We start from the raw sequence: 23166 nt of genomic DNA, 5'->3' as shown, positions 1-23166 counted from the left end.
CAAACAGGGGGCTGGAGAGATGGCTCAGAGGTTAAGAGCATTGCCTGCTCTTCCAAAGGTCTTGAGTTCAATTCCCAGCAACCACATGGTGGCTCACAACCATCTGTAATGAGATCTGGTGCCCTCTTCTGGCCTTCAGGCATACACGCAGAAAGAATATTGTATACATAATAAATAAATAAATATTAAAAAAAAGAATCTTTAAAAAAAAAGACACAAACAAACAAAACCAGACAGGGCTCCTTTAAGAAGTTCTGCAGCACAGTAGAGCACTTAAAGGGTCTTTTTCACACTAAGTAGAAACAAAGAACTAAGTAACAATTGCCTGTCACAGTGCAGGGCACTGGCATTCCAGACCTGGAGGCTGAATGCAGTTCTTGGTCACCTACCTCCTTCCAGGCTGCAGGCTTTAGCTTGGAGAATCAGTCACCAAAGCCTTAGTGGGGGTCCTAGCCATGTTGCTTAGCAGTTTAAGGGTTCATGAGGTCAGAAAAGTGTAAAGATACACAGTAAAATAGGTCCAGACAGGAAAAATACCTCTGAACAGGTTCCAGTATGTTTTAGAATGTGCACAGGTTTAAGAAAAGAACGAGAAAGGGTATAGACAGTCATAGAAATATTTTTTTTAAAGGGAGGAATTTTTAAACAGAGTAAAAGTAATATAAAAAGAAAAAGCTACATGGTGATGGGAAATACACAGGGAATCTGGATCCTATACAGTACTGTGTTGATTCTGAATTTTTTAATTGCGATAAGCATCAACACCTGCTAACAAACATGGAATTGTGAACGAGATTTCTAAGTTGAACTTTAGGGCTATCTTAACTTTAAAAAAGAAGTCAAAAATATGTTGCATTGGAGAAGAGGTTTTGTTTTTGTTTCCACAGGAAATGAGAGGCTGTGGATTCCTCAGGTTTGATCAGGGAAGACCTCCAGAATCTTGACAGGTGATGTATACCAGCAAAGATTACACACAGTCTTCCCAGGACTTGGTCATTCTTTCAGTTTTCTGAGATGCCTAAATCCCCTAGAGATGCCTCAATCCACAGACAACAGTACAAAGTCTAGAGAAAACAATGCCCAGTTCCCAAGAGATGGTGTGCAGGTGGTTTTTGGTTATTTGGTGGGTCATGGGTGTTTGCTATCATTTAGGGGAATACAGGAATACAGTATTAAAAAGACAACTATTAATCTCAGATACTTTGCATTGGTGTAGATTTTGGTATATTGAGGTGTTTTCAAGGTTAAACGAGTATATTTTAGACAGATAGATGAGGTGACTTTCAACACTCCAAAGACTTACAGAATATGGCATTTAAAATGTTTTGTTATCATAGGACTTTCCGGGACAATGAGACACATCTGCTTCTGGCAGCACCAATTTACTTCATAAAAGGATGATGGTCACTGAAGAAACTCCAAATGGAATTTGATTTCAATGTGGCAAGGCTAGCCATTTGGGCAAGAAACTGCTCTTGCTTTGACTGCTGATGGTATATTATACAGACTGGACAATAAGGACACAAAGAAAAATACTGTTGAAATTTGCCAAGACAAGGTAGGACAGTCCTTTGAGATTCCTGCTTTACAGAAGTCTGCCAGACATTCTGCAGGATACAGAGCAAAGTGACTGATGAACTTTGCCAATGCAAGGTGGGACAGTGCTTCGAATTTTCTGCTTTACTGAAAAGTCTGCCAGATATTCTAGGCCCTTAGGCTGAAGATAGATGTCTCAATGTTGCAGAACTTTAGGAGACTGTCCAGGCAACTAGATGTCTCTGTTGTTAGGTAATATTACATCTTTCTGAGGTCTTTGATGGAGTTAAAGACTAAGTAGAGTTATAGTTTTCCTTAGTTATGATAGAAAGTAAATTAGCCATAAAACTTTGGAGTCACTAAGATAAGACAGGTAATGGAGTATTTTCTCTGAATTCCGCTAGATATAAATGGACTAAATATTGTAAATGTAATTCTTACTTGATAGCTGTTGCTTTTGCACTTAGTTTTACATGGTGAAGTTAAAGCCTTTCCTTTTATTTAGACAAAAAGGGAGAAATGTTATATAATATTAGTTTAAGAAGTCTTACATTTGTTTATGCCGAGGAACATTTGTTTAATGATGCAAAGATGTGTTGGATCCTTTTATGTTGCGTTGGTTTAACTCTGTGAAGCTGTGTTACGTTGCCTGCCTGAGAGATGGCTCAGTAGGTAAAGGCATTCTACATCAAGCCTGATGTCCTGAATACAAGGTGGAAGGAGAGAACCAACTCACATAAGTTGTCCTCTGATACATGTGTGCCCAGGTATATATACATACACAATGAACAGATGCAAAAACCGAAACAAAACAAAACCCCAAACCAAAGTCATCAGGTCATCTTTGCATTGCCTTCCTGATTCCAAATGAAAACGTAGCATTTTACTTTGACATAATAGAATTTTGGAGTTTGATTTGGGATTCTTGTGAGTATAGAACCTGGTGTTATTACTGGATTTACCTGTTTTGTCTTAATAACTACAGTCAAGATTAACAGGCAGTAGACAGGTTGACAAATCTCAATAGAAATAGACTGAATTAAAATTCAGCACTACACGAAACCCCACTGATTGAGCATAGGCTCACATTTAGCCCTCTTCCAGGAGAACAGCAGGCATCCAAGGCTCAGCCACAAAGCTCTTCATCCTGGGACACCACCCTTCAGGATGGTCATGCACACCCTTCTCCCAGAGCCTGCTGCTGGAGTCTCCCATAGGCTTCGCATGGACTTAGGAAGGGAACAAAGAGATGTTTTTGGGTAGCCTGGTAGAAACCACTTGTGGAAGAAAACCACATTAATGAGAAAGTGTAGATGCTTTGCCAATGGAAAATTAGAAGTTCGCTTGGTTTCAATCATTGGCACTGAGTCTCGAGTCCCTCATAGTTGAATGGACTTTATCCCACTTGGCTTTTTTTTGGCCAGTGTCCTGGCACACCATCAGAGAGGAAAATAATTACAAAGAAGTGTCTTAGAGGAGTGAGGAGCACTGGTAGTTTACCAGATGGGGATAATCATGGCCCTTCAAACAAACCCACGACCAGACAGTAGTACCGTTTGTCTTTTCGCCTCCATAAGCTACGTGTGTGCCCACACTTCTCCAAACAAGCATACCCCAGAGCTGAGGACTTTACTCCGTACCCCTCCTTCTCAGGGGACCCTCTGGTTCGTCCTTATACATAAGCTGTAGTTCAACTGCATTAAGCCCCCCCCCCCCAAGGGCTTTCCCAGACCTCCCCTCAGCTCTGCAATGCCCTTACACCGCTGCAGGGAAAGGACTGTCAGTCTTGTCTACTTGTGTTTCTGTTGGGTGGGGATGGGAAATAACATAATTTTTAATTTGTGGGGTGGCATGAACACACAGGAGGAGAAGGAGTGTCGGGTCCTCTGGAACTGGTTAGCAGGTAGTTGTGAATTTCCTTACGTAGTTGCTGGAAGTGAAACTCTGGGATAGCAGTATATGCTCTTACACACTGAGCCATTTCTCCAGCTTACGTTCAGTGTATTATTAGTGTGTGTGTGTATGTGCGCTCAGAGGTGTGCACTCCGTGCTTCACACGTGGAGGACAATGGACAACTCTGTAGGGTGGGTCTCTCCTCCCATTTTTACAAGGGCTCCAGGATGGTGCTCAGGTCACTAGCTTTACCTGTGTGGCCATCTTATTTTTTTTTTCCATTCTTATTTTTTTTAAACAGCTAATATTTGTGAAGACATTAATTTAGAAGCATTTGATGGCTCACCTTTCAAAGGGAACAGTGTTAGCCTCTGCTGAGCATTTCTAGTAACATCTGAAGTACATAGTTACCTATACAACACCTCTCAAACCAATCAGGAGCGTGATATTAATACTGATTGTCCAGAAGCTGAAGCCGAGGCAAAGACTTCAAGAAAGCAAAAACTTTCACGTGGGGGATGCGGGGAACAGGGATGAGGAGCGGGGAAGATGAGCAAGGAATGCTGGTAGATATTAAGTTGGCAGCTAGGAGGGGTGGGTGACACTTGATTGTGTAAAGACTGACAACACACGCCACTGCCACATCTCCTCAGAAGGACCAGGGAACCTGAGTCTCTATGCCCCAGGTGCCCTGGCAGAGTTTGTTTCTGGGGGATGTTAATGCCAAGTGCTCCCAGCTTGAAGAGATTTCCGAACACTGGGGAAACCCTCAGGAGAGTCTGGCACGAGGAGTTGGAAACCAGCCAGCCACGAACAAAAGTGGGATTTAGGAAAGATGCACCAGGCGCTGCCCTGGGTACGGGGACACAGGAAACGAGAGAATTCTAGTCTCCGAAAGCATTCAGCTGGGGAGACAGACGACAAACAGGGAAGGAAGGCAAACGTCTGGAGTGTGTTAGGCGGAGACTGGCACTACAGGCAGAACAAAGCTGGGAACAGAAACTGGTTACAATCAGCCAAGAGGGCTGGGGCAGGCCTCACTGAGGTAAGCAGACAAAGACCTGAAGGAGAAGAGCAGAGGCCTGTCCCCAGGCAAGGACACACCTGGTGCTCAGGACCCAGCAAGGCTAATAATGTCTGAGCTGCAGTGAGGGGTGGCATGGCATCGGGATGCCGCAGGCTCCTGCCTCACAAAGACCCAAAGCCATGGAGAGTGCGAGCCGCACAGGATCCCTGTAGCTGCCGTGCTGAGAACGGGATGAAGCCGGTGACAGAGGCCAGAGAGGAGGTGACAGCAATACCTCAGGAAGGGGGAAAGCGGCTGTGAGAAGTATATTCTAGAAACATTTTGGAGGAGTCAAAACAATTTGTGACTGTACAGCTTGGGTGTGGGCTGTGAGAAAGATGTTGATAGGCTCGATGTGAGCATCTGGGAATGGAGCTGGCTTCTGCATCAGGGGCTCTGAGGAGCAAGGCAGGGGCTGCATGATCCACAGACTGGCTCTGAACACATGAAGTTGGTGATGTCTCCAGGACACCTAAGCAGATGCCAGTATGAGGCTAGATACAGGGATGTGAGGACAGCAGACAGGCCCAACCCCATGCCAACTGGGACGCAAATGACATAGCCCATGAGGTTAGGATCCGCGGAGAGCAAGACAGCTAGAGGCTCGGGCACTTGGGGAGATGGATAACTAAGGAGAAGGTGCAGCAAATGCTTCTAGGGCAGTGGGTCTCACCCTTCCTAATATTAGCCGTGAGCCTCTAATACAGTTCCTCATGTTGTGGTGACCCCCAACCATACATTATTTTAGATGCTACTTCATAACTGTAATTTTGCTACTGTTATGAATCGTAATGTAAATATTTTTGGAGACAGAGGTTTGCCAGAGGGGTCGTGACCCACAGATTGAGAATCACTGTTCTAGGAGGAATTGATGAGCTGTGTCTGTGGAAATCTGCGCTACACACATTTAGCGACTCCATGAAGGCACACAGAGTTTTATATCAATGGCGTTGTACCACACAAACAGCCCTGTGACTTGATTTTCTTCCCACCACATCTGGGAGTCCTGCGCCATAGCAACAGCAGCCGCCTGCGCCATCATTTTAGTGGCTAGGTAGTGTTTCATCCTGTGTCCATACTTAACTTCTCCACATATAAATTACTGTAGCTTAGGCAGTGATAGGCATCTTGCGTTTACGCTTTCTTTCATACTTGGCTACTTGGGTCTTCCCTGGAATTATCATGGGATTGCTGGATCCAGCCCGTACCCATTTTATTTCCCAGTTCTGGGTTCCCGCCTGAGAAAGGCCATTAATCAAGATGGATTGAGCATGGAACAGCTGCTGAACGGGAGGAAGAGCTCCATGCAGATCCTATGTAGCCGAGATCCTTCCACACATAGGGAAGACAGCAGCTGTCTATACCATCCTGTGAAGGAGTCACCAGAGGGTGGAAGGGGCCAGGCCAGGACAGGATCTCCAGTGTGAACTCGGGCTTGTGGATGTAGAACCACTCATCCACGGCGGGTGGAGCAGCTCCTGGGCCCGAAGGGTTTCCAGCTGAGCCATCCCGATGCTGTTACGTCAAAAGCCAACACAGCAGACTCGGGCAGATGTGCCCTCGGTGAAATGACTGTAATTAACTCCAACTCTTTCTCCATACTTTATTTCTGCTGGCTGGACGTACCATTCGCTGTTAGAACAAGCCTACTACATAACTCAGATGTTTTCTCTACCTTGTCATTCTGAGCCTAAGCACAACTCCGTCACCTGTCTGGGCACATCCCGAGCCTCCGTCTGCATGGCAAGTCCTGCACACTCAGCGGCAATCCTGAAAATACCACCACCAGCCAGACAGCTAGCTGACAGCCTCTGCCATCTTCAGGGGCACCAAGGGACCACACATTTAGCTGTGCACCTCTTAGAGTGCAGGCAAATGTTCAGAGACAACTTTCAAGCCATAAGGGAAAGCATTAAAAGGCCACGCCATGCCCCAGATGCTTTTCCTGTTCAAGGCAGATCTGAAAACCTCAGCAGCCCAGGTCTTAGGCCTTACTGCCAGTGTGGAACCTCAGGAAGCAGAGGCAAGTGTCAATCACTCCAGGAGACTATGCCCCTACGTCCGCTTTTAGCACATCAGGGGAGCCAGGTGGGAATGTATCTGGTAGCCTGGAGTCTGAAAACGCTTTCCAACAATGCTGCCTGGCCATTGCCTCTCCAGTTCCAGGCGTGCAGGAGCCTTTACCCTGGACGTCCCTCCAGCAAGATAGGGTCCCTGAGTTCAGACACAGTGACTGAGCCAGCAGTACTGCTTACTCCCATTCTGTTCTGAGTGACACTCAGTCCAGCCAGGAAGTGATAAGGACGGTTTGTGTGTGTCGTGGCTGATATCAAAGCCATATATCTCAGGGACACAGCAAGTAGAAGGAAGTCAAATCCCATTTTCCTAGTGACTAGATTGGATTTATTATGAGATTAAATATACGTAAGTCCCTGTGCAATGGCTGTGAGAGAGCCTGGGGTAAGGCCAGCATCTTTGCTCTGCAGCTCTGCTCAGAAGGCCGTGTAGTACTGAGCTCCTGTGCTCACGATGTCACTCTGGTCCTCCAGGAGCTCCAGCACCTGTTGCAGCACAGCCTTGCTCAGGTCCCAGTGCAGGTTCAGGCGCACGCAGTTCAGGACATGCATCAGATGGCAGCCCTTCTCCACATCTGCGGGTAAGGGGAGACACAGCATGATTGTGATGGCCAGGCCCTCCGCTATCCCTCTCCAGGCCTCCTGAGCCAGCACTGGCGTCACGGCGAGATCCAGGATGACTCTTCTCGCATCAAGGGCTGAGGCGCAGCGATCAGTATAATCACACAGCCAGAACCAGGTCTGGGCTCCACACGTATGTCTCTATAGTGACACAGCCCACTTCTCAACGCTGATCTTCATCATTCAAGGACTCCAGTCAGGAACTGCACACCCATGACCTAACGGCTGTGCAGTATTCCAGTCAGGAACTGCACACCCATGACCTAACGGCTTTACAGTCCTGACAACCCTTTCCTCTGGTACACACACAGCTGAACCCTGACTGCTCAGGAGGACACCTCTAGACACTCAGTTGGTCTTTCTTAGATGTCCTACTTGACGGAGTCCATGGCTAAGGGATTCCTGCCTTCAGCCTGCCCATGTCTCCTCTCTTGGCTTCCATTGGGTCATATCCGTGACAACTATAGTTTAGTAAACCTTTACCTTTGACCCCAAACTAAGACCACTGGGTACACAGTGATGAGAGCTGAGGACTAAAATCCCCCTTCCTCCTGAGGGTTGTAGCCATAAGGGACCATTAATTCTATTTTCATGGCCAGCATTCTTTTTTTTTTCTTTCTACCAAGCAGACTAAAACAGACTAGAACAAAAAAATGAGAATGTTTAACATTATGTCTTGTCAGTTTACTTCATATAGACATCTTCTGACATTATCCTGAGTCAGAGACACACATCTCTAAAGGAAAGCCTCCCCTTGGAGCCCAGCCCTGGTGTGAACATTCACACGGTAACAAAGGCTTCAGGTCCCAGAGTGGCACTTGGCGAAGCATTTTGACCCTCGTGTGCTTCACAGCCTTGAGCAAGTCACAGCACCCCGACAAGAATCAGTTCTCTTACAATTTAATGGCTGTGGGACAGGGACAATCTGTGGTTCTCCCGTGGTCTAAGGTCCTGGGCTAACAAAAACAAGATTGCGACCTCTAGTGGCTGTGCCCACTCATTACTCTCAAAATGCGGTCATTTTAGATTCACCAGCAGCTGCACTAAAGGACATGGTGTGTCCAAGGGCTGAAGACCGCCAGTGAGTCTAGATGAGACAACCAAGTGCATGCTTTGTACTTAGCTCTTTTACTCGTGATGCAAGTGCACGGAGCACCCCTGGACGGATGCTGCTCGATGCAAGTGCACGGAGCACCCCTGGACGGATGCTGGCCTGGTGTAGAGGAGGGATGGTATCTGACTTCTCTGTGCAGTTTTGCACTGTTTGGATTTCTAGAATCTGCATACATTATTATTTAGGAGCAATCCTGTTTAGTGCCATAGGTTATGACAACAGGAAGACAAGTGGTCACAGCCAATACTAAGAGAGTTCCTGTGAGGTCTTGCACCAGAATGCAACCTAGAATCCAGTTCCTGGGAGTTACCTGAGCCAGGTGACTGGTCTATGCCTCTTAAAGGCCCTCGTGTGTTGGGAGCACAGTATGAATGCCCTTGAGGCCACAGATCTCCAGAAAAACCAGAAATATTAAGCATGTGGGATTCCAATGAGAAAGACATAAAGTTTGTTTTCCCACTCAAAAACCAGGGAATTGGAGGTGATTGACAGCCCAGTAATTGGCGTTATCTGTTGGGACAGGTTAGTTATCTAAATGACCCTTATAGACAGCCCCCCCCCCCAAGCTGCCACAACCAGGAGTGGAGATACCCAATAGTCTAAATGACCCTTATGTTATCTGGATAGCCAGCCAGGGCCCCTCTAAACTGCCACAACCAGAACCAGAGGTGTCTAATATTCAAGATGACCTCTACACTATCTATATGACTGACCAGGCCAGATTCTTCCCTAAGTCCTTAAGCTAATACAGGCAGCCTGTCTCTAGAACCCATCTTTTTGGAAGAAACTTGACCCTGGGTTTATTTTCCACATAATTATGCTTCTTACACACTGGGGACTACACTACACCAGGAAACTTTTCCCAAATTGCACTGGGTTTAAATATGCCTATAACAACCCCCCCCCCCCCCCCCCCGTCATCAGACTCCCTGAGCTTTGATCCAGGTTGATGAGGTCTGACCTGAATTCTCATTCTCACCTCTTAGTGGTTTGCTTCCCTGCCTGCCATGACCACCTGCAGGGTCCTCCTCACTCCTGAAGGGACCAAGAGGCAGAGTCTATCCACCCTGATAGACTCGCTAGTCTGGGCAGGGCCGACCAGACTGTATATAAAACCTGTCAATTTCTTTAAAATATTTTACTGGTGTATGTGTGTGTGTGTGTGTGTGTGTGTGTGCATGTGTGTGCGCGTGTGTGTGCACACACATGGCATGGCACACACATGAATTTGGAAGTTGGTTTCTGCCACTGTAGTGTATATTCCAGGCTAGCTGGCCCACAGGTTCCCTGGATAGGCTCCCAACTCTGCCCCCCAGTTTGCTATAGGGGGTTCTAGGATACAAACATGTAGCACTGAGCCCAGCTTTTTTGTAGGTTCCAGGATCTGAACTCTGACTGTCAGCTTTCCGCAGTGAGCACTTCTACCCACTGAGCTGTCTTTCCAGGCAAACTTGTTCTTACTGCGCCTCTGGTCCCCAGGCTATAGGTTCTCCCAAGGAAGGAAGCGTGAACCCCTTTCATTTACTTTACAGGTGCCAAGCTATAAACTCTTCAGTCCCAAAGCACATCAACCTAAGACCGAGGGGCCTCGATTCAGAGTGGAGGGATGGCATCTTGGGACCACAGCATCTCCTTAAACCCTTTCTCCAGGGGGGCTGGAGAGACAGCCTGTTTGAGAAGCATAAGGACCAACTTATGTCAACTCTCCAACACTGGGTAGAATCATGTGTGGCTGCATGTGAGCCTGTAAATCCAGCACTGTGTGTGAGTGTGCACAGAGAGTGGGGATGGGGACAGGAGACTGTAACCCAGCACTGTGTGTATGGGGAGAGAGGGAATGGGGGCAGGAGACCGTAACCCAGCACTGTGTGTGGGGAGAGAGGGGATGGGGACAGGAGACCGTAACCCAGCACTGTGTGTGTGTGGAGAGAGGGAATGGGGGCAGGAGACTGTAACCCAGCACTGGGGGGGGGGGGGGCAGGGGACCGTAATCCAGCACTGTGTGTGTGGGGAGAGTGGGGGCACCTAAAGTCTTTCTTTGGCTTCCATGCAAACACACATGCATGCACACACACACACACACATACACACACACTCACACACTGGGGGGAGGGAAGAAGAAGAAGGAGAGGGAAAGGAGAGTGTGTGTCTCACTGTTATCCCTAGCTGACCTCAAACACTTATCCTCCTGCCTCAGCCTTCTCAGTGCTGGGGTTACAGGTCCATATTATCAGGCCTGCTTAAGGCGCTTTTATTATTATTCTGAATAAACCAAACAACATTCATTTACTAAAATAAGAGGTTGTGTTAAGAGGTTGTGTTGAGTTTTTTTTTTTGTTTTAAATATTTACATTTTAAGTGCACTGATGTTTTGCCTGCATACATGTCTCTGTGAGTGCATCAGATCCCCTGGAACTGGAGTTACACAGTTGTGAGCTGCCATGTGGGTGCTGGGAATTGAATTTGGGACCTCTGGAAGAGCAGCCAGTGTTCTTACAAGCTGAGACTTCTCTCCAGATCCCCTTTTCCTGTTTGTTTTTTAAAGACCAGTTGTCACACCACATTGGGTTCTGATGTCACTGGGTCCTAAACAGCAGGGCGGATGATCTGACCCACTCATTCTACCTGGTGACTCAACCTGTCTGTCTGGGCCTGAAGGGGGTGATAGGCGACCTGGGGCTAACAGCCCTTCCTGTTTCAGGATCTTGTTGACAGAAGTATTTGTTATTGGCACGTGTTTATAGGGTAGGCTCTGAAAGGTCACCTTGAAGACTGAGTAGGGCGTACAGACTTGAAGGGAAGACCTACGTTTTCTTTGTAACTAGCGTGAAATGGAACCTGTGCTGTCACAGTAGCTGCAGTGTGAGTGTCTGGCCACTAGAGGCTGACCTTATCCCACAAAAGCAGACCACTTTCCAACCCGGTTCAATTACAACTCATCAGTTTCCAAGACGACTGAATTTCATTATTCATGAGCCAGGCTGTCTAGAACCAGTCCACCTTACACTAGAAGAAGGCCTTGATATTTGAAATGAGGGGAAATGTCACGTTTACATTCAAAGGCAGTGGTAAGCCCGGGTACCAAACAATGCAACTGAAGATGGGACTAGGAAGGAGCACACCTCAGAGCTGAGCAGGTGGCGCACTTCAGTGTGTCGGAAATCCTTGGGGGGCCTCATCTAACAGCCTCCATCTTGTCCTCTACAGGACCAGGAGCCCCAGGGGTGTTTAACGGAGGGAGCTCCAATGCTGACTTCTCCATCCAACCAAAGTCCAAGGAACAATTCGGGTAGAGCGTGTGTTAAAGAAGAGGAAACTGAGCTCGGAGCAGACAGGAACCCTGGCTGTCTCCTCCCTGAGTCAGGAATGGGAACATCCTGATCCCGTCCTCTTCTGGGGAGGGAACCCTGGATGCATCTCATCATCACCTGGACCTCGGCCCACTTACGATTTGGTTTCTGGCACTCTTCCTTAACGATCTGGTAGATCCTTTGGTGCAGGTCTTTGTCCTTGCTGGTTACCTAGAGTCCAGAGAGAAAATGTGGTTTGAGAACATAGCAGTGTATCCCTCGGAATTCAAACCAGCACGTGGGGCGGTTCTGCAGATCCCATGGCAATCACCTGCCCTTTCCCAGAGGTGATTCGGATGTTGGACTTGGGCCATTCAGCTCTGTCCCTAAGAATCTGGTTCACTCCCAGGAGCCGGTTCACCGGGGCCAGAAGGTAAAACAAAACTGATGCCTTGAAGGGGCGGGCGTTCTTGTTCCACACTTGAAACCACTCACAACATTTCTCTTTTCGTGTAGAATGTCTGAAGGTGCACAAGTGCTCCAAGCCTCTGCCTTCATCCTCCCACTCCTTCCTCTCCACCCCCACGCCTGTCTTGTATTTCTTTAGTTTCTCTTCTTCTAAGAACAAGGAAGACTTAAAGAAGAAATGGGCATGGGAAAGCTAGCAAGGTAGAGTACCTAGTTTACCTACTGGAACACCCTCCGCCCTCACAGGCAAGACACAGGCATGCTTCCTTTTCAACGAGCAGCAGGTTACTCGCTCAGGTCCAGCAATAAACACAGTAACAGCAGAGCCAGGGGAGGAAAGAGGAGGACAGAAGGGAAGAAAGGAAAGAGAGGGAGGTGAGACAAAGGAAAAGAGGGGGAGAGAGGGAGAAGACAGAGAAAGAAGTGGAGGGAAAGAACAAGAAAAAGAGGGAAAGGGGAAAGAGAGAGGGGAGGGAAAGGAAGGAAAGAAACAAAGCATATAAAAGGGGAGAGGAAGAAGGAAGAGTCTACGCCTGTAATCACTGAAGAACTGTGTGGTGGCGACAGCCCACAAACGCCTGAGACCTGACTTCCAGAGCAGGGCACTCGATGACTTTTAACTTAATGCAAACAGAAGGGTCGGCATTGCTATGTTAACTATGTCCAGCAGGGCCTCATGAGAAAGGAAACCCACAAATCAGGCGTGAGTGGAAGGGGAGGGGTCAGCCACAGAAGGGGGCATGGCATGTATTCTTGTCTGACTACCCCTTCCAGCTCACGGTGAGTCAGAGGAGGAACGGCCCGGCCCTGCCACACCTCGCCCTGGGCAGCTGGCTGCAGTGGCTGTCGCTGCTTCACAGGGAGGATTAAGCCTACAGACCCATGGAGAGGCCAACCCAGAGAGTAAGGAGGAACAAGTGTCCAAGAGGACTCCAGCTGAGTGGCCCTGCTTGGCTTGACAATGGCTGCCATGTCCTACTGTGCCCTCCCATCCCTGGACAGGTGGACAGCACTGGTGTTATACAGGACTGTCTCTCTCACAAGTTACCTCTCCAAAGAGGAAATGCCCCACTGAAGAACCCACTGGTGAGTCTGAAAGCCGTGAAGCCACCACCAGCCTGTCTCTAGGAGATTCATGGTCCCCTTCAGCTACCTCTGCAGGGGACACAGGTAGCTCCAGGAGGCCTCGTCTCCGCTTATGCCTCCAATATAGATATAGGCAGCAAGAGGCAGACTTTTAACTTGAAAAGAATGAGGCCAACGGCAACCATGCCGGTATTCTGTGGGGAGGGGCAAGGCCTGCAGGGGGCTGACTGGTAGGGCTACCCGAAAGCTTGACTACATGTTCTTTACTCCCGAAACACTGCTTCCTGAGGAGGTCTTGGAAATACTAACACGAATCCACAGAGATGGCTAAGTAGATAGAGTGGGCAGCACTATTTGTGACAACAAAAATCACACCACACCGTAGTGTGTGACACAAAACAATGACTAGAAAGTTCTGGTAAATACTCATACAGCCAGGAAGAGTGAGGCCGATTCACAGGTCCTGACGTGCAAAGGTGATGGGGATGGAGCATGGGTCCCAAAGCACAGAGTGTTATTTCCAGCAGTGGGAGAGTTGTAATGCCTTTGTCTCAACACGGGAGACGCCGTGGCGCTCAGTGGGTGAGGCCAGGGATGCTGGCAACAATCTACATCACGCAGAACGGTCCCTGACTCCCATCTGGTCCAGTGATGCTGAGGATGAGGATTTCTGACTTGGAAGAAGATTGCTATTTTTTTTAAAAAAAAAAAAAGCCATAGGAACATACTTATAACTTAGAAGGATATTATGTTTCAAGAGGCTGCATGGATCAGGTACAGTGACACATGCCTACTATCTCAGTACTAGAGAAGTAGAGGTAGAAGGCTATGAGTTCAAGGCCAGCCTGGGCCAGCCTGGGCAACAGAGCAAGCCTGTTTCACAAAACCAGTGCTGAGAAGAGTTAGATTGTGAGAAGGTAAGAGCTAACCTGTGCTTCTGACTTACACGCCTCCTAAAGATTATTTTAGAAACAAGTGTTCATAATGCTAGCTACAGAGGGGACACGGGCTGCAAGTCTCTTACATAGTAGGGCTTCTGAGAGCCACCATCTCTCTGGAACACGAATCCCTTGTCCCCCAGCATCTGTAGAGCATTCTTAAACACACTGTGGACTGTACCGGAAGTGGTGCTGGTCTTTGATTCCACCTGCACAGGGAAGAAAGAGAAGTAAGTTTCATCTTTCATCACCTACGACTAACTCCCCAGACTGACTGGTTTATGAATTCACCCAACAGGCTTGTTTTGTGCTGAGTCAGCACACTTGAGGCCTGTCTCAGCTGAGCAGGCCAGCGGTTAGGCACAGCCGGAAGTCTGTTCTGGAGGGGCCCACTTGAGAACTGTTGTGTGCTTTGGCTTTGATATAGTCACAGCTTTGTCTTCACACTGCTGGGCAATCTTCCCCACGGGCACCAGCTCCCTCCTCTGGAAGGCTAGGTGAGGGGGGAGAGGGCTCAAGGGCCTGGGAGAGCAAAGGTAGTCGCAGCTCTGACAGAGAGGAGCAGACTCACCTTCAGTCACTGCAAACAATATGGGAAACATCCTTTCCAAGACACTTGCCTCACGTGACCTCAGGATATGCTTAAAGACCACAGTCCTGAGAGCAGGGCCTGGGGTGGGGGTGGGAGGTCTCCTCTGAAACACCAGCAGCTTCCTGGACTGAGGTCTGTGTTTTGCTTGTCATTTTCAAAAGAACAATGACAGACAGGCATGATTCAGGAAACCAAAATTGCTCACAGACTGAAGCAGTGAGATGGGGCTCAGGCCCTGCAGGAACTGGGCGGCTTCCTGAAATATATATAGTCTACGCTCCCAAACAAACTCTGCATCCATCCAGCTGTCGGAGACACAATGGCTTTGCAAGATCTGCTTATCATGTGTCTGGATTTGCTAAGAAGAGTAATGTTAGAAAAAAAATACATCAGAAGAAAGAAAGAGAAAGAAAGGGAATTGAGCTTTCGAGAGTGATAACGGAGTGCCCAAGGCTCTCGGGTTTCTGCGCCACTGCGAGCATCTGCAGTCTCCCAGGGTGCTATTAGATGGAATTCAGCTGAGTGACACTGACCTCCCAAGCAGTGCAATCTGACCGACTGATTCATTATTGATGAAAGAAATCGTTTGCAAAGAAAAACAAATACAGCACCGGATTCGTTTCTTTCTAAACAGCACTGGACAGGTACAACTGTCTTCTCTAAGCTTCTTCAAAAAGATGCTACACCAGAATTCCCCCATAAAACATTCTGACCGGGGGAGTCCTCAGGTCGTTCTAGTTCACTGCAGCCATGTGGCTCCACATGAAGGTGGGTGGCCTTCACTACTTATTAATGTTTCCTCATAGTGGGCATGGGATGGGGGCACCCATGTGAAGTCCTGGAACACAAGAGGCTCATAGAGAAGGACCATGAACTTGAGGCTAGCCTGAGTTATACAGCAAGTTCCAGGTCAGCCTAGACCACAGAACAAAAACATGTCTCAAAAGAAAACGGAGGGCCTATGAGATGCTGAGCCGGGAAAGGCGCTTGCCTCCAAGTGAAAGCACCTGCTGCCGAGTCTCACAATAGGAGCTCGGTCCTTGGGCCCCAGGGGGCAGAAGGATAGAATGGAGTCTTACAGGTTGTCCTCAGGTCTCTACACTCTCACTGTGGCGTGTGTGCACACACACACACAATTTGAAAGATGTTTTAAAAGGAAAAGGGGAGAGAAGACAGGGCCGGAGGGAGGTACTGGCAAACACACTGAGAGCCATCAGAAGCCCTAGGAGGGTCTTCCAAATGATACAATGGAAAGCCAGCCAATGGAGGGAGGACAGCTGGCGAGCTGCGGCAACCCTGACCAAGAACAAAGCTCCCAGCCTTGACCTTCTCCACCTGAGCGCTTCCTGAAACACTACCCCTCATGTCTGTGTATGAGTCCCTGGGTCACTGGGCACAGACTGTTGCCAGGAACAGGTAATTAGTTGTGTAAACAAATCCGAGAAGCAAGGGTCAGGAAGGAGCTGGGGTGGTACCTGTTCCACCAGCAGCATGCAGAATAAGTCAGGACACCCAGAGCAGCCTGGCTGGTGATGGGAGAAGCCTGGGAAATGTCAGGACAGTGGCAGAATAGAGAGTACGTGTGTGAACTCATACTTGGGCACAGGTAATGATAGCTTTTAGATGGTGGCAAAGTCTATGCCCTACCAGGAGAGCACAGAAAGATGCATTGCTCACTGAAAACCTCAGTCTCCTGAAGAAAACCAAAGTGCGTTCCTATTTGGGTAAAAAAAGAAGGGATGCAATTACCACTGTCAATATAAGCTCATCCCAAGGCCAGGGACATGCTCAGGAGACTAAGACGGTGCTTGTCCTGGAGACCAGGAACAGGGCGGGAGGGAGGTGGGAGGGAAACACACTTGTCGCTTTCTGGGACCATCTGGATTTAAAATAACCATCATTCCTTGACTAGAGTCTGCCCTCTCCAGTCCTGTTGGAGGTCATGGAGAGGGCAAAGAATAAGACAGACGACCTCTACTCTCACAGGCCTTACGTTCTGGTAGACAAACGGGGACAAACACTATGGGCCAGTGACATCACAGACACAATGTAACTGGTGGAGGGTAGGGAGGACAAGTGCCAGTGACACCACACACACTGAAGCACAAGTGACATTCAAATACAGCTCTGGGAAGACAGAGAGGGGCACGTGGCAGTCAGAGAGGATGAGGAGGCTGGGAGATGGTCCGTGAGCTGAGATTATGCAGTTAAAAGTAAATACGTGAGTCACACCCAACAGCGTCAAACCCAAGAACAGCAGGGCAAGGAAAAGCCTAAACCTGCAATTCCTAGTAAGTCTTGATTTCATATAACATAGAAAACCAAACAACAAATCAGTCTGGAATACAAGGAACACAAGACTGGATGGAGGCGTCACCAAGAGCAACAGGAAAATTCTTTGAACTTTTCAGTTATAAACATGAATACACCTTGGCCTTTATCTGAATTCCTACAACAGACAGATTGACCTTTTCATGGAAAAGACGAAGCCATTAAAAACTGTGGTTCAGGTACCATCTTGCTGGCCAATCGTCATCTTGGAGGGAGGATGATTCTCTCCTCTTACTTCTTTACCCTCATTTACTTGCTCAGAGATTAAATGCCCATCTCAGCGAGCACTGGCAACGAGGTGCCGTGACCTAAGTCTGCTATTATTCTCTGCTCAGACATAAGAGCAATGTGATTAAGTGAAGAGTGGACGAGGGCAGGCCCAGCCACATTTCGAATTCCTAGTGCTCAGTGACTTTAGAATAGGAAGGCGCACGCTAGAACGGTGACATCTGCTTTGGCAGCCCACCCCGCGTGTCTCCCACCAGTCACACATCCCTCACCCTTCAGCTGCAGGCATGGGGACCGAGGCCCTCATGAGCACGCCGCACTTACTTTGTCCGAGCAGGTGCTGTGAACCACAGGCTGGCTGGCCAGGGGCTGCAAGGACTCCACCATTTCCAAGTCCTGCTGGTAGAAGGTTTGCACTTTCTTCTCCTGGAGGAATTCTTTGATTTTCTCACTCAACAAAGATGTGAGGCCGGCGAGATCCAAAGTGCCTGCCTTGCTGCAGGGGTAAAATTTAAAATGCCTTGTAGAAACCATCGTCACCTCAGGTTCCTTTCGGTGTGCATAAAACCAGAATCTAGGAGACGCCATTCTACACTGGTGCTTGTTTTCCGCTGTTGTTGTTTTGGGGGGTTGTTTGTTTACAAAAAGGGAAAGCTATGATGGAACTGTATGCATTGACAGACATTCATGACACATTATAAAAACAGGTCAAGAACAGCATGGAAGGGCGACCGTTTTTGTGAGAGGGAGAAGAAATCCCACTAAATATCTAAGTGATGTTCATGCTGTGGATGCACAGAATAAAGGCACATAAGGGAACCATGGCAACCTAGGAACACTGATGACCTCTGGGTAGGGGTGCTTGGAGACAGCTTCCACTTTCTGTGCGATAAACATCTACTGTTTGGATTGCTTGAAAGTACGGCTTATTGTATAAGTAATATATTTATATGTTTAAAAAACTAAAGAGAGGGCGGGGGGTGCAGCTTAGAGGTAGAGCACTTGCCTAGCATGAGTTTGGTCCTGGTTCATTCTCTAGCACGGCAAAAGAAGAATGTGTGTGATGGATATGTGTGCGTGAGGGTGCATGTGTGTGCGGTGTGTGTGTGTTGTGTGCACACAGAGGTCAGAGGGCGACACCGGGTGCCCCGTTTTATCACTCTCCACATCAGTCCTGTGAGACCAGATCTCATTGAATTTAGAGGTAAAGAAATGGGCAGCAAGTCCCAGTGATCCTCCTGTCTCTGCCCAGATTTTAATATAAGGCTGACATCTGAGCTCAAGTCCTCACACTTGGGGAACACGCAATTTACCCACTGAGCTGTTTCTCTAGTGCCTCTGCCCCCAACCCAACAAAAAGTATCTTCCTGAGCTGGCTAGTTTTACGTCAACTTGACACAAGCTGTAGTCATTTAAGGAGAAGACCTCAGTTGGGAAAATGCCTCAGAAGAGTGTGCTGCAGACGAGCCTGTCGAGTATTTTCTTAATTAGTGGCTAATGGAGGAAGGCCCGCTCACTGTGGGTGGGGCCACTCCTGGGATGGTGGTCCTGGGTTCTATAAGAAAGGAGAACGAGCAAGCTACGGAGAGCAAGCCAGTAAGCAGCACTCCTCCACGGCCTCTGCAACAGCCCCTGCCTTCAGGTTCCTGCCCTCTTTCTGGAGTTCCTGTCCTGACTCCTCTGATGATGAACAGTGATGTGGAAGTGTAAGCTAAATAAACCCTTTCCTCCCCAACTACTTTCCTCAAGGTGTTTCATCACAGAAAAGTAACCCTAAGAAAGACACCTCCTCATTCTGTCCTCCCAGCTGAAGGCGCTGGGAGGCCACTGAGAAGGGATTTTCTTTATCTCATCTCATATTTTAGCCAATGCCTGTATATTCATATTCCTCCCAGGCTTTGTTTGTTTAATCTACTATGCAGGAATAAGATCTGTTCTGGTTGATAACAATGCAGTTCTTTCTGTTGTTGTTGTCTTATAGTGGGAGCTGCAGGATCGGGGTCATGGTCCCCGTGGCATGTTGTTGTTTTATGATGGGAGCTGCAGGATGGGGTCGTGGTCCCCCGTGGCACAGGATTTTGACTGTGAAAACCCTTGGTGCAGTTTTCTCCATGGTTCTCACCTCAGGGTTTGCTAAGCTTCTTGGATCTGTGAGTTTAGTTTTCCTCTGATTTGGAGAAGTTTCAGCTGCCATCCAGTATTCATCCGGGCTCCCCCTATTCCTATAGTAAGTCTAATTATAACACCCTTGTGTCCTTCACACCCTCCAGCCTCTATGCTGTAGTCACCACTACTTTGCAGGAGAGGAAGCTGGAGCAGAGAGGACTGGAGCCTCCTGTACTCAGGTGGGTATCTGAGGATCTGTGCCGTCACCCCAGGGTCTGGCTCCTACTGCTAGACTTCCCTGTAGCCGCCATGTTCTCAAGTGGGGACATGGAGACTTACTCCGGTGGTTCTTCCTCCGTTAGGGCTGGGCTGCGGAAGGGCTGGTCATACACTCTCCTGTAGAGCACTGGCAGCTCGAGCATCCTCGCAGTCTGAATATTCCACACTGGATCGTCCACCTTATCTACCAACCCAAGAACAAGATGCCACAGAAGGAACACTGGGAGCACTTCCTTCCACGACCAAATCACCCATAGGACAGTAGTCTGGAGTCGCAGGACAGGCCCCAGCCATCCCTTAAGAGAGAAGTCAATGCCTACAGTGTGACAGGCACATCTGGGGTGGAGACAGGACTGTCATCAGCGAGTTGTGTTATGCTGATACATGGCCAGTCCTTGAAATTTATATTTACTTAAGCTAGAGCCTCTGTATGTAGTCTGGCTAGCCTGTAACTCATTATGTACACCAGGCTGGCCTCAAATGCCTGCCTCTGTCTCCTGGGTGCTGGAGTTAAAGGTGTGCGTCACCCATGCCTGGCTGCTTTTGAGATTTTCCCGCTGAAAACCAGCCAGCACAGTGCAAAGGGGGTGATTCGGGACTATTTCTAATTAGCAATTTTCATTAGAGTTAATGGGCTTAATGGTGTTCAAGACATTTCCATCCTTTTGAAGAACTGGAACACTCTGCCCTAATGGACTGACATTTAGAATTTCAAAGTACTTCAGAAACGGCGGTGCTGTCCAGATAAACTCGCCATCTCTATAGAGTCCATAATTCATTCTTTCCCAATTTACTTCTAATTAACATTCTTCAAAATAAGATTTAAAAGTGCTGCTCTCCTAAAAACAGCATGCTAAACACAACTTCCCCACTAGACGTAAATCTTTGCCGGTCTGACTTGGAACTAAAGAAGCATTCACAGAGCACACACCCAGAAGAGCAGCTCACTTGGCAGAAACTCCCCATGCTTACAGTAAAGGGTGGCACTGATTTCTCGCTGTTCTCTGAACATGCGCACAGAGCCTCTGACACGGATAACGTCCCCAATTTCTATCTTGGTTTTCTGCTCAATGGTCTCCTGCAGTTTCTTAAGCTGTGAGGTCATACTTAGCTCTCTTGCAGAGCTTGGAGCAGCTGGGTCTGTTGGGGCCAAAAAAAGAGAAGAAAGGTGTAAGCAAGTGTCCCTCCACGGTACGGACACAGCATCCCCGTAAGTGTGGTCTCCTGGTGAGTTGCTGTGATCTACAGACTGTACAACACACCAGCGCACCTGAACATGAGGGTGTACAGGTGTTCTTCTACAGACTGTACAACACACCAGCGCACCTGAACGTGTGGCTGTACAGGTGTTCTTCTACAAACTGTACAATACGCCAGCACACCTGAACATGTGGATGTACAGGTGTTCTTTACGGACTGAATAATACACCAGCACACCTGAACTGTGGCTGTACAGGTTCTCCTCTACAGACTGTACAATACACCAGCACATCCAAGTTGCACAACTGCTCCCTTCTGCCAGCTCTATTTCAGAAGAAAAACTTGTGCCACAGAGACATCAAGCAACTTGTCTGAAATAAACAGCCAGTTAACAAGGAAGGTTGCTGGTTGAAGTGCAGTGTGTGGCTGTGGAGACTGTGGTCACACTGTATATCGCCTGCTGCCTGCCTCAGAGGGTATCAGAGCAGCTAAGTAGAGACCCAGTGTTCTGTCTGTCTGCTGTAATCCCAGCCATGTGTCAACAGAAGCTACCCAACTCCGCAATTTGTTGTAGCTTTTGTTTTTGAAATGTGGCCTTGCTATGCAACCCCTGGTGATCTTGAACCCTCTACCCCAGCTTTAGCCTTCTGAGTGCAGAGAATTACTCAGTCTTCCATACAATAGAAGCCCCGCCATGATATGGCACTATATAGCTGCATGTTTCTTCCCTTTTAGTGGCTTTTCACTTTGATTTGTATCATCTGCATGGGGCAGGTACAGCATGGAGGGCAGCACCTGTAGGCAGAGAAGCCTGACTTGTATCTCTGCTGGGCTCCTAGCTGTTGTGACACCTCCCTGGTCTGATGTCCCCCTCTCCTCAATGAAATCAATCAAGGAAATGAGGGTAATGGCAGTCTACTGCTGCACACACGCATGCACACAGACACACACACACAGACACACACACACGGCTGTCGTGCATGTGTGTGTCTTTGCAAACCATGGACAGAGGAAGTGACGACTGTGCTATTTGTGACAACAGATGACTGAGCTCTCTAGACAATTATTTTCTTTGGGGACTTCCAATGAGTTTGCAACCTGTGATTTTTTACAGTGTTTGCCAGAACAACCTCACCCTGCATTCACGCACGTCACTGGCAAAACACGCGTGCTCTCAGCTCCCTTGTGAACCTGTCATAGCAACCTGGATAGCCCAAGCAAAGCCCAATTCTGTCAAGCACTGGGCAAAAAGAACTGGGAGTATTGGCGTCTGGTGTGATCCCTGCACTACTGGAGGATCAGGAGTTCAAGGCCAGGCTCAGCAATGCTGTGAATTCAAGACTAGTTGGATTTCAAGAGACCCTGTTTAAAAACAAAACAAAACCAAACCACTAAGAAGTAAATTAAAACAAACAGCAAAAGAAACCATGTACTGTTTTTGATGTTTTCTTTATTGGGGTCTTATGTACCCTTGTCTGGAACTCGATACATAGCAAGGGTGAGTTTGAACTTTTGATCCTCCTGCCTCTATCTCCCAAATGTTGGGGTTACTGGTTTGTCCCAGACACTGAGCTGGCTGTTTTTATATGAGATGATAGACTTCATGTATGTTTTGTTGCTGATAAGCCTGCACTGTTGGCTTCATGTAAACTTGAAGTAGACTATGTGCATGATGCCCATCACGCATACTGTCCATGGCTTCAAACATTTATTTGAGTTCATTCTGTTGCATAAGAGTTTAAAAAATCGCCGGGCGATGGTGGTGCACGCCTTTAATCCCAGCACTCGGGAGGCAGGGGCAGGCGGATCTCTGTGAATTTGAGGCCAGACTGGTCTACAGAGCGAGTGCCAGGACAGGCTCCAAAGCTACAGAGACACCCTGTCTCGAAAAACAAAAACAAAAACAACAACAAAAAAAAGAGTTTAAAAAAATCTTGATTTTTGAATCCACTCCTCTTGTTGCTGCCGACTGTTTCTAGGGACCCAGCAGCTGGGACTTATAAGAACATAGCATGTTCATTGGGATAAAAATATAATATCCCAATGTCTTCTTCAAGTTTCCCTGTGTAAGCTGCAGGATAGGAATCATGGCCAACTCTTTCCAGATATTACTCCCTACCTGAAAAGACATCTGTTAAATGCTGGTTCAGTCCCACGCTCTGGTTTGTCTTGGTAAGGTTTCGGTAGAGAAGTGATCTCTCATTTGACCTTTTGATGGAATTTTCTGCTTTCTGACCAACTGCAGCTTCGACAGTCATGGTTCTGTAATGTGTAGCAGCCCTAGAACACACTTGTTGGACCAAGGCCCATAGCATCACAGCGAGCACAAAGAACTGTGCGCA

At 47.9% G+C, this 23166-nt stretch overlaps 1 protein-coding gene across 1 annotated transcript in view; it reads right to left on the bottom strand.

Moving 5' to 3' along the window:
• Positions 1–6092: 6092 nt before the first annotated feature.
• The window catches only part of Stn1 (STN1 subunit of CST complex), a 37152-nt gene continuing 20078 nt past the window's right edge, over positions 6093–23166 (bottom strand). Inside the window, exons 5-10 of the mRNA XM_041661650.1 lie at positions 20597–20764; positions 19685–19808; positions 17564–17735; positions 14175–14297; positions 11755–11827; positions 6093–7146 (exon numbers count right to left, since the gene is read on the bottom strand). Coding sequence (XP_041517584.1) covers positions 6989–7146; positions 11755–11827; positions 14175–14297; positions 17564–17735; positions 19685–19808; positions 20597–20764 — 818 coding nt within the window. The 3' untranslated portion in view covers positions 6093–6988. The remainder of the gene's footprint in view (positions 7147–11754; positions 11828–14174; positions 14298–17563; positions 17736–19684; positions 19809–20596; positions 20765–23166) is intronic.

Source organism: Microtus oregoni, unplaced genomic scaffold (assembly GCF_018167655.1).
Source record: "Microtus oregoni isolate MIOR12 unplaced genomic scaffold, Mior012 000012F_ref0000307, whole genome shotgun sequence".
NCBI lineage: Eukaryota > Metazoa > Chordata > Mammalia > Rodentia > Cricetidae > Microtus > Microtus oregoni.
Note: the sequence above shows the minus strand (reverse complement) of the source record. Positions and strands in the feature narration are given on the sequence as shown.